The 11720-nt window shown below is 38.9% G+C and overlaps 2 protein-coding genes across 2 annotated transcripts; both read right to left on the bottom strand.

Annotated features, from left to right (window-relative positions):
- Positions 1–236: 236 nt before the first annotated feature.
- LOC139136306 (tripartite motif-containing protein 2-like) lies at positions 237–1460 on the bottom strand. Its single transcript, XM_070704031.1, has one exon. It carries the CDS (start codon positions 1458–1460, stop codon positions 237–239), a length of 1224 nt encoding a protein of 407 aa, XP_070560132.1.
- An 8049-nt stretch (positions 1461–9509) lies between these two features.
- On the bottom strand, positions 9510–11720 carry LOC139136304 (tripartite motif-containing protein 2-like). Its single transcript, XM_070704030.1, has one exon. The coding sequence runs from the start codon at positions 11718–11720 to the stop codon at positions 9510–9512; it is 2211 nt and encodes a 736-aa protein (XP_070560131.1).

The following is an 11720-nucleotide window of genomic DNA, read 5'->3' as shown; positions in this document are numbered from 1 at the left end:
CTATGTCATATTAAATGACCATCCCTGAACCTTTCTCCCCAAACTTACACACCAACCCTTTCTTAGCGATAACCTTAATGTTAACCGGTGATCCTTCTACTGGTTTCTTACATACTGTCACTGACAATTCATGTTCCCCCTCTACCTCTACACGTGTTTTCAAAGTCATTGTTCCATTCTCATTGTCCTTGACTTCCACTTTCTCTGTGTTACCGTCAGGTGTCTTCATCTCAGCTTCAACTTTGACACGATGATAATATCTCTTCCTTGTTTGGGCTTGAGTCATTGACGCTTCGAATGGTGCATGTGATGTCTTCGCCAACTCGAACTGTTGGAGTGACTGAGTCCACTTTGTACACCATCGGAATGAATTTTACACTTCCAAGACTCTTCCCCCTACAGAAGTCATCACATGGTTGAAACTCCATGTAGTCGTCTTCCACTGGCTCTACCTGTGTCTGTACTTTCAGCAATTCTTCTGTTTGATGATCAACTCCCTTCTTTGCAGTCATTAGCTGTGAAGCGTTCCCATAATGCATCAGTTTCTCAACATATTCACGAGTACTTGTCAGGTCATTTTCAGCAATGTCTAGTTCTTTCAATTGTGCAGTCAAGTTAACTTTTCGTTTTTCGTATTCACCTTTCAACTCTGTCAGTAGTTTGTTGCCATTTTCTTGTATCAGACGCGTTATTTCATCAATAGTTTGACGGATGTGTTTTCTCAAGCTTTCCTCTTCTCTTTGGAAGCACTTTTCTAGAGACTCAAATATTTGCTGCACTTTGAGTTTGCTATTGTTGGCTTCAGTTTCTTTCACTTTCACTTTGTCAATGACTACGTGTAAGTTTTTGGTGAATTCCTTTGCCGCGTCTTTGACACATCGGTACTGGTGTTTTGTCAAAGGATGATCTAATGCAGTACACATCGGACAGATCGTCCCGTTGCAGGTATCACAGTAGAATTTGACCTGGTAATCTTGATGTGTGTTACAATAGATAGGAGGCTGAACCGAGGCTGGGTCGGTGGACTTTGCCGCCATATATTCATCAAAGCAGAGAAGGCGATGAGATTTCGTTGCGGGAAGCTTACCGTGTGTTGTGGCGCAGATACTACAAAAATCAAACGAACAGACGGTACAGTGCTTTGTCACATCGCCTTGTTCACATCCGTCGCATTTCTTTGAAGTGTTTACGCTCTTCTGTTCTTCAAATAGTGCGATTAAATCATTCAGGAAGATGTTGACCTGGATTCCTGCCACGCCATTGTCGGTGAGTTCATGAACTCTACGGCATACTGGACAGGTAATGGCGCCCATCTCATCTGCCAACTTACCCAGACAAGGCTCACAGAAGCTGTGCAGACACGGCAGAATTTTGGGATTTTTATATCGTTCACAACAGATCCCGCAGAGTAGGAAATTCTCGTCGATTTGTTCGGGTAGTTGAGATCCACTTGATGCCATTTTGTTCACGATATTTCAAATGGTCTACACAACTTATTACTCAAACCAGTCAAGCGACTTCAGTGTTTCAGTAGTTCCGGGAAGCAAGGCTTCATGGGATTGACAAAATGGGGTCAAAATTTTATTGTGTGTAAAAGCAGGCCTTGGTGCAGTTCAAAGTACAGTTTTCAATGATGTTAAGAACAACGTTCTTCATGATACTCATATGTGTGCTGCAAAACATATTCTCTACGATACCCAAAAATACATCTGAACCTATTTGAAGGCCAACTAATTGTGCTTACACAGTAATATTTCCTAGCACTTTTTTCAGGCGTGTGAGCGATGAATCAGTGATCTGTGGATCATGTTTAGAATCGTCTTAGCACGTTATAGTCCATACGGCCTCTAAATGATACAGAAATTATAACGGATTCACTTTAAGCTTAATACCTGGGCAAATATTGGAAAAGACAGATAACAAAACAAAACCAACCAATTGATGAACAAAACCAAGTGAAATACGAAGAAAAAAAGATATTTTGAGTAAAGAAGGTTTTTTTTCTTGAGATTTGTTGATTTTATATTAATTCATATTTTTTCAAAAGTTTACAAATATGAGAAGCATGACAAATGTTAACCAAAACAGAGATGTCAGTCAAATACCTTTTCAGCCCCCTTTTCAGTTTAAGGAAAGAATATGTGAAAGAAAAGTGTGATACAATAGTACCAGTATCTGCCAAAATTATGCAAATGAATTTATGGCTCCCGTCACAAACTGTAAACTTGGGGAGGGGGTACCTCAAGGGAGGTCGTATGTGTATAAGGGTGACCCTTTTATTTTTTTTTTTTTTTTTTTTTTTGGTTTCTCATCTCCAAGACGAATTCTCGGGCAGGGCGGGCGGTCGAAATAAAAAAAAACAATTACCAAAAAATCTGTATTTGTTTCAGTTCAATTTTCTGTCCATTCAATCTCTACAATTTTTAATACAGAAAAACGTGTACTTGTTTCAGTTCAATGTTCTGTCCATTCAGTTACTGCAATTTCTTGTCTTTCACTTCAGTGTTCTGTGCTCTCTGTCCTTTCAGTCTGAGTCGCTGTAATCTCACATTGATGGTGGTGGTGCTGTTGCTAGGATGATCGCCCCAGAGGCGGCGCAAATATTTTTTTTTTATTTTCATGTCGGAGCTGAAATTTACGGTCGGTCGGGAGATGAGAAACACAAAAATAGAAATTGTCGCCCTAATCAACTTCATTTCATTGTATGCTTCATTTATTCTGAGATCGAGTGAACTTACTAGTATGTTTGTAAAGTCCCGGGGCATTTATTTTCGGTTACATGATCACCTGTTTGTGTAAGTTGTGGTTGGGTAATTTGAACAACAATTTTGTCCTGGAATTGTTATTAGAAAACTGAAGAGTAGTATGTGAGAGATGTTGTTTAATCTATCAGTCAGGGAGGCTCCGAAGGAGAGCGGATTCTGTAAGAAAAATTGTACGATAGCTTTGAGAATTACCTGTACTCCTCAAATGCAAAGGAAAAGTTTCCTCAAATGTAAGCGAAAGAAAGAAAGATCCATGATGTACTGATCCCGGGGTACTAATTTAAATGGTGTTGGGATCATGGATTCATGGAGGGTCACCCTGTTTGTTTGTTTGTTTGTTTTTTACTTTGGTGATAGAGGGTCACCATGTTGTCGAAATGCGGGGGTGTGTTTTTTTTTAATTACATACAGCAGGGAACCTAGATATCTGATTGTTGTTGTTGTTGTTGTTGTTGTTGTTGTTTGTATTGTTGTTTATGTTTATTAGTTGTGTTGTTGTTGTTGTTGTTGTTGACCAATAAAATTCAACAAACACAACTGTTGTGTTGTTGTTAATGTTTCAAATGTAATATAGATGTCATAAGAAACGCTACAAGGACACTATCATTACTTGGCCCGATACAACTCTCTGCTAACGTACACTCTCTTCATACTCTTAAACGTATGAAGAGAGCGTATATTAATATATTATATGAGAAAGAGAGAGAGAGAAAGAGAGAGAGAGAGAGAGAGAGAGAGAGAGAGGAGAGAGAGGCCAGGATTCTTTAAGAAAAATTGTACGATAGCTTTTGGAATGACCTGTACTCCTCAAATGCAAAGGAAAAGTTTCCTCAAATGTAAGCGAAAGAAAGAAAGATCCATGATGTACTGATCCCGGGGTACTAATTTAAATGGTGTTAGGGATCGTGGATTCATGGAGGGTCATCCTGTTTGTTTGTTTGGGGGTTTCTTGGTGATAGAGGGTCACCATGTCGTCGAAATGTGGGGATGTGTTTTTGAATTACGTACAGCAGGGAACCTAGATATCTGATTGTTGTTTATGTTTGTTAGTCGTGTTGTTGTTGTTGTTGACCAATAAAATTCAACAAACACAACTGTTGTGTTGTTGTTAATGTTTCAAACGTATGTCATAAGAAAAGCTACAAGGACATTATCATTACTTGGCCCGATACAACTCTCTGCTAACGTACACTCTCTTCATACACTTAAACGTATGAAGAGAGCGTATATTAATATATTATATGAGAGAGAGAGAGAGAGAGAGAGAGAGAGAGAGAGAGAGAGAGAGAGAGAGAGAGAGAGAGAGCCACTCTTTGATGTCCGCAAAAATTATCCACCGCCCCAAGGTTGAGGATAGAGAGCGTATATTAATATATTATATGAGAGAGAGAGAGAGGAGAGAGAGAGAGAGAGAGAGAGAGAGAGAGAGAGCCACCCTTTGATGTCCGCAAAAATTATCCAACTCCCCCAGGTCGAAAAAGCTGACCAGTCCCTCCTTTGAGCATAAACCATGAGATACTTTGGATCCTCTTTTTCGCTTGTTACGCGATGTAAATTAAGTTTTATTACATCATATGTGTATTTCTGTGTCCGCCACTCTCCAGTCTGGTCCTTCATTCGGTGATTCTGAATGGACAGAGAGACCAAAGTTCAAACAGTCTATAGGTATCTTTGACATCAGAAGGGCTGTGGCACCTAAATAGATAGAATTTTGCTAAATGGCCGAAAGAGGGCGGTTGTCCGTACTATGCTTTGTTCCGCCGGGAACTTTGATGAGCCCCCGGTCTGTGTGTTGTTTCTTTTATTTGTCAGGGGGGGGGGATGCGATGGATGTTAGCTACCAGTCCTCAGGACCTGAGAGCTGACACGACGACAACCGACAAACATTGCACAGGGCCCGGGCTACAATTATTGTAGGTAGAGTGAGCCAGCAACTTCCCATACTGTTTTTCTCTCAGAGTAACTTGATCCCTATACATATGTAAAATTAAATTTATTGGCCCGATTCCTCGGAGTAAGGTGCAATGCAGCGATCTTCTACTAATCCGGTATTTATTTACAAGAAGTCTATTAACAAAGTGAAGTGTGAGAAACAATTGTCAGTAGCCCGAAAAAAGAACCGACTGTCCTTCATAAATCGCAGAGTTCTAGCTGCAATAATTGTATAGCCCCCGTTTGGGCATAGCGCGAGCCGTACGGCACAAGCCCAAGCCACATGGCCCAGCTCCACCAGGGCTACAGTTATTGCAGCTCGCAGAGTTTTGGGGATTTTATGTAGGTAGTATTTGTGTATTCAGTCTATTGCTTTATTCGTAAACAACAGAACTCTACCACTTCGCTATGACTCGTGGTTCTCCTCCTTAAACATGATACAAACAGTGAAATGATGTATATCGCCTATTAAAGGTATACGGTCACCTGTAATCTAAATATGCCCATATATGGTCAAAGGGGCGTTCCTTGCTATTCAAAATGCCCATGTGAGCGCGCTGTTCTTAGAAAAATCTGTGATTGGTTAGATTTTCTCTTTCCATGGTAACTGTGGCAAAATTGGAACAGGTGACAGTACAGTACTAGTGTTTTTAAATCTTAATTACCCAAAAAAAACAGTGATGAAATGTTTGATGAAATGTGAACAAGTCAAGGTTTATTTTGTTGAGAATACAAGTAATGGCAATCATTTACAGAGTTTGTAAAATTTAGGGTTTTCTGCTCTCTTTTCAAATAAATTTCAAAGTTGTGCAGTACGTGTCTTATCTTTATTCTTTGTCATGAAAGAACAAAGTTTTAAGTTTGACACTTTTGCCCTAATTTTCCTATAATCTGAGGTAAACTAACATATTCAACACCATGGGACTGCCACAAAACTCTCAGTGTGAAAGGGTTGAAAAAATTGTGTAGAGCTAAGGCTTGACATTTAAAGTACTGTTTTTTTTATTGGGTTCTTTTGTGTGCTTGCTTATACAACATCAAAACAGCCTGTCAGCTCATTTTGATTTCACTGTAACATCTCTGAGTTTCTCAGTACCATAGAAATGAAAGGTGACATTGTCTTGCTTGATAAGGAAAATTTCATAATAAATTGTAAATCCTTTTCTACAGCATTCCAAGGGTTGATCAGAGTTATGATGCTGATGATCGAACTCGGACATTTGTTAGAAACAGTCAATGAGAGTAGTTTAACCCACATTGTGAAATTATCCATCAGCTGTATCTTTCACCACCAATAACTTAATAGTTAAATTACTCTCATTGTAAGAAAACACCGCCAAGGAAAGTTATGAATCAATTATTCATAATTGAGCGAGCAATAACAAATGAAGTTATATACCTGACAAATATTCATAATCTTCCTGGAAACTGCCAAACAGATTCATCACTACATTCAATACAATGTATGCATAGCTATTATACGAAAAGATAATGAAAGTTATGTATCTAAAGCGATATATCTAATGGAAATAATGAATGACAATTGAGTAATTATTTAAACCTTGAACTTGAATGGACCACTGTACAAACACAACCAGGCGCAAAAACGCGCACAGAAATACCTTTATTTCCATACGTGTTTGTACTTGTACGCATGATAAGCTATCAAACCTACTATGTTGATGCCATCACGATTTTATTTTCTAGCAATCTCTTCATCGTAACGATTCAAGTGTAACCCATCCGACGTTGTTTCTGACACACTTCTCCTTTTCTCACTGCAAACAATGTTCATGATTTATGCAGACTTTCAATAAATTGTTTGAGCTATCAGAAGTTGTGAGTTCTTTGCACCTCGAGTATGGATTCTTCGATAACCCTGGATGGTCATCTTTTTGAGTTGAAATTTTACTGGGATTGTTTCATTGTCAGCCACATACGAATGGATGAGAGAGAGAGAGAGAGAGAGAGAGAGAGAGAGAGAGAGAGAGAAGGAGAGAGAGAGAGAGAGAGAGAGAGAGAGAGAGAGAGAGAGAGAGAGAGAGAGAGAGAGAGAGAGCTTCACATATACGGTGCATGCACGATGTGTAGGTAATCATTGTGTGTAGTGTATATCTTTAGCTTACATTTGGAAAGGAAGGTCAGTACGTAATTAGAGGGCGCTGTGACTTGCATCGAGAGTGAGAAACGAATTCCATGCAACGCAGCGCTGTTTCATTATACGCTGCCCTGTAGTCAAAAGGCTGACAGATGACTTGTGGAATTCGAGAAATTGTCACTGGAGATGAATTTGCGTTCAAATTTACTTTCTAAACAAAATCTGCCCAAGTTCCCGATACCATAGATTTGAACAATCCTTCTATCCAATCCATCAGCTTCTCTTATTCCCACTCGACGTCTTCTCTGAAACCTTCCCGCCGACCCTCTCCCCAAGCACAAAACTCTCGATGAACTCTTGACACCCCTAACAAAAGCTACCGTTGCCATCTCACCGCCACATATCATGAATAAAATATGTTTACCCCTTTTCCAACATCATACCGTCGAAAGCATTTGAATCCCTCTATTTATCTACCCTTGGGAATCTTTCAAAGTTGCTCGCTGAAGTGTATACATTTCCCACACTGATGAAAACAGAATATAATCATCCGCTCACTGATGTGAGAAAACTTGTGCCTACCTGTCGGTACTCGTCTTGCGAATATCATTCTCCTCACGAACAGGCTTGGTTTGCTGTCCCTATACATCCTTCTGTCGACGATGTCTATATGTAAGTCTTTACTATCCCAGGCCCTGTTGTGAGTGTGTCAATGCGTCTTCACATGTCAGTAATCAAACAAACGACTGCAATTTGGTCAGACAACACTTTTAAGTTTTATATGCGTTGGGTAAACCAAATAAATGTCGTCAAAGCTGATCTTGCTATGGATGAATCACTCAGATCTTAGAATTCGGAGCAGGGTTTTTATTTTTTTCTCTACGTCGTGTTGTAAAGCATGAGATGGTTTTAAGGCAGTGAATAGATAAATATTACTTAAATTCCATGAATATTAGACTGACAATTATATCGAAGTACACTGATAGATTTTAATCTACTCTTTGAAATCTACAAGATTTCAAAGAAATATTTAACGTTCATATTCTCGTGTGTAAAATATAAAACTTTACATATTATATTATTATTTTGAAATTCTAAATAGCCAGACCTGCAAAGTGTTTGAGCAAATTTCATGACACCTTCCGATATTGTGTTCGTCAATGAACACAGAATACAATGACACTATACAACTAGAAAATTCTTATCACTCGGTTTGAATGACACTTTGCATGTGGTTCGCCGAATCTTCTTGAATATAAGATCAGAAATAAGACTTTATAAAATAGTTCTTTCTCTTCATTGTGACCGAATACCTATGTTAAGCTTTTCGGCGACAAGGTGATTCATTTTCACTGCTTGACGTGTATATGCAGTCGTAGAGTCCGCTGTTTTGCAAAATCGGAGCGAGTTATGAGATCAAGCGCATGACAAACAGATGCAAGGCATATAGAAGAGTGCATTTATCCATTTGTATTTTGTGACTACGATAACAGAGAAACAACAAAGCCGTGTCTCAAAGATCAATAGTTTGCTACCCTGTATACTAAGATTGCATGACATCATGTAAAGTGGGAGCAAACCGATATATTTTGATTTGTCATTAGCATCATAACTGCATCATGAAAAGAAAATTTCCAACGAGAATAAATAACTTTTATGATATTCAAGTCTGACTGTGTACATCGTACTCTGGTTCCCCAATTTCAAAAAAGACTCATGACATTTCTTCTCAACGGAGAGAATGGTAAACCTTCCAATATTTCTCCCTCTCATGCCAGTGGTGGTGAAACAACATTAACGTCATAAGAAAAATTTCAAGTTAGTTCAATGCTAGAAATGTGGGATCGGTACAATTTCTATAAAATATCTTGCAAGAAAGTGTAAGATTAGAATATGCTGAAATCTGGAAAAAAAACACTGAAAAACTAAGATGACGATAGAAGTCGACAACTTAACAGCACAATAACTGAATTTAAGAAAATTAGTTTTATGCAGTAACTTTTATTCAACTTGTTATCAAAATAAACGTTTTCAATATTTGTGTTTAAAGTTTGTATGACAAGTGCAAGTTTTTGTTCTACTCACCAAAGAATTAATGTTTCAGCTTTGTAAATTTCACAGCATAAAATTCATTATTACTACTTAATTTTGAATTCAAGTCGGGAGCAGAATTCAGATGACAGCAATAACAGTATAGTTTACAAACTCAACACGTTGTATTTCAACATACTTGGGTGAGTAGAACAAGTTACTGTCTTGACATAAACAACAATTATAATGGTGAAAATCAAACAGACAGCTACTGGGCGTTTAAGCAAATGAACACTCTGGTAAATTTTACCTACATTACCATGAGACCGGCTGAAATTTAAATTCGCAAACTAACGAGTTACTCAATAAATTAATCTATAAACGATACACTGGTAAATTTCAGAAAAAAACATTGCCATGAAACAGACATTTAATTGTGCTGACAAAATCATAAGTCACTCAACAAATTGAAGCTTAAAAGTAATTTACCTGTGGTATTGTATTAATCATTCTACAAATCACTTTGTATTTTGTTACTTTGCTCGCAGTTTGATGGATGTTTCAGTTTTATTCTCTTTATGGTATTCTCCACCGACGTTGAAATATTGTATGAAATATGAGAACAGTGTACAATCATCAAGAGAATATGCATTAACAAACCAGATAACCTCTTACTGGCAGAATTATTGCGTGAAAACTTTAATGCAACTGTTACCGTTATCAGCCACTATAACTCTGTCATCGTCAGTGACACACACACCCTTAGGATGGTGAAGACCATCACTTACTTCATTGATACGGCAAACAAATTTACCATTCGATTCGTATTTCACAATTCTGTTATTGTTGTAATCTACGACATACACATAGCCGTGTTTGTCCACAGCTACTCCCTGGGGAAAGTTCATCTGACAATCACCACTTCCAAAGGAGCCAAATGTATAGAGGAACTGACCATCATCATTAAACACTTGGATTCTATGGTTACCACTATCTGATACATAAACATTGCCGATAGTGTCAATACAGACAAACCAGGGATAGCTAAACTGACCCTGCTGACTTCCATTTCTACCGAATGATTTGATATGATTGCCGTCTTGATCGTAAATGTGAATACAGTGAGCACTCTTGTCTACAATATAAACCCTTCCATTGACAGGATTGATAGCGATACCAATAGGATACTGAATCTTACCCTTTCCAAAACACCTGATTAGTTCACCATTCTCATCACAGACAATTACCTGCTTATTTCCAGCATCTGTAGTAAAGACATTACCATTCACTGATACAGCTGCATCATAGGGTTTGAAATTATTGATATTTGCAAACTTGAACATCTTCCGATGTCTTCCATTTACAGTAAAACTTTGTAATCTTTGATTGCTATACTCAGCAACCAACACGTCAACGTTTCTCATCATTGTCACCCCCTGTACACTATTAAACTGACCAATCCCTGAACCTTTCTCCCCAAACTTACACACCAACCCTTTCTTAGCGATAACTTTAATGTTAACCGGTGCTCCTGCTACTGGTTTCTTACATACTGTAACTGACAGTTCATGTTCCCCCTCTACCTCTACACGTGTTTTCAAAGTCATTGTTCCATTCTCATTGTCCTTGACTTCCACTTTCTCTGTGTTACCGTCAGGTGTCTTCATCTCGGCTTCAACTTTGACACGATATAATATCTCTTCCTTCTTTGGGCTTGAGTCATTGACGCTTCGAATGGTGCATGTGATGTCTTCGCCAACTCGAACTGTTGGAGTGACTGAGTCCACTTTGTACACCATCGGAATGAATTTTACACTTCCAAGACTCTTCCCCCTACAGAAGTCATCACATGGTTGAAACTCCATGTAGTCGTCTTCCACTGGCTCTACCTGTGTCTGTACTTTCAGCAATTCTTCTGTTTGATGATCAACGCCCTTCATTGCAGTCATTAGCTGTGAAGCGTTCCCATAATGCATCAGTTTCTCAACATATTCACGAGTACTTGTCAGGTCATTTTCAGCAATATCTAGCTCTTTCAATTGTGCAGTCAAGTTAAGTTTTCGTTTTTCGTAGTCTCCTTTCAACTCTGTCAGTAGTTTGTTGCCATTTTCTTGTATCACATGTGTTATTTCATCAATGGTTTGACGGATGTGTTTTCTCAAGCTTTCCTCTTCTCTTTGGAAGCACTTTTCCAGAGACCCAAATATTTGCTGCACTTTGAGTTTGCTATTGTTGGCTTCGATTTCTTTCACTTTCACTTTGTCAATGACTACGTGTAAGTTTTTGGTGAATTCCTTTGCCGCGTCTTCGACACATCGGTACTGGTGTTTTGTCAAAGGATGATCTAACGCGGTACACATCAGACAGATCGTCCTGTTGCAGGTATCACAGTAGAATTTGACCTGGTAATCTTGATGTGTGTTACAATAGACAGGAGGCTGAACCGAGGCTGGGTCACCAGACTTTGCCGCCATATATTCATCAAAGCGGAGGAGACGATGAGATTTCGTTGTGGGAAGCTTACCATGTGTTGTGGCGCAGATACTGCAAAAATCAAACGAACAGTCGGTACAGTGCTTTGTCACATCGCCTTGTTCACACCCGTCGCATTTCTTTGAAGTGTTTACGCTCTTCTGTTCTTCAAATAGTGCGATTAAATCATTCAGAAAGATGTTGACCTGGATTCCTGCCACGCCATTGTCGGTGAGTTCATGAACTCTACGGCATACTGGACACGTAATGGCGCCCTCCTCTTCCAACTTACCCAGACAAGGCTCACAGAAGCTGTGCAGACATCGCAGAATTTTGGGATTCTTATATCGTTCACAACAGATCCCGCAGAGTAGGAAATTCTCGTCGATTTGTTCGGGTAGTTGAGATCCACTTGATGCCAT

Source organism: Ptychodera flava, chromosome 7, assembly GCF_041260155.1.
Source record: "Ptychodera flava strain L36383 chromosome 7, AS_Pfla_20210202, whole genome shotgun sequence".
In the NCBI taxonomy this organism is placed as follows: Eukaryota; Metazoa; Hemichordata; class Enteropneusta; family Ptychoderidae; genus Ptychodera; species Ptychodera flava.
The sequence above is the reverse complement of the archived record's forward strand: the minus strand, read 5'-3'. Positions and strand labels throughout refer to the sequence as shown.

Bases quoted from the DNA above. Each gene is read 5' to 3' on its own strand.
- LOC139136306 (XM_070704031.1), bottom strand. From the start codon at position 1,460: ATGGCATCAAGTGGATCTCAACTACCCGAACAAATCGACGAGAATTTC.
- LOC139136304 (XM_070704030.1), bottom strand. From the start codon at position 11,720: ATGGCATCAAGTGGATCTCAACTACCCGAACAAATCGACGAGAATTTC.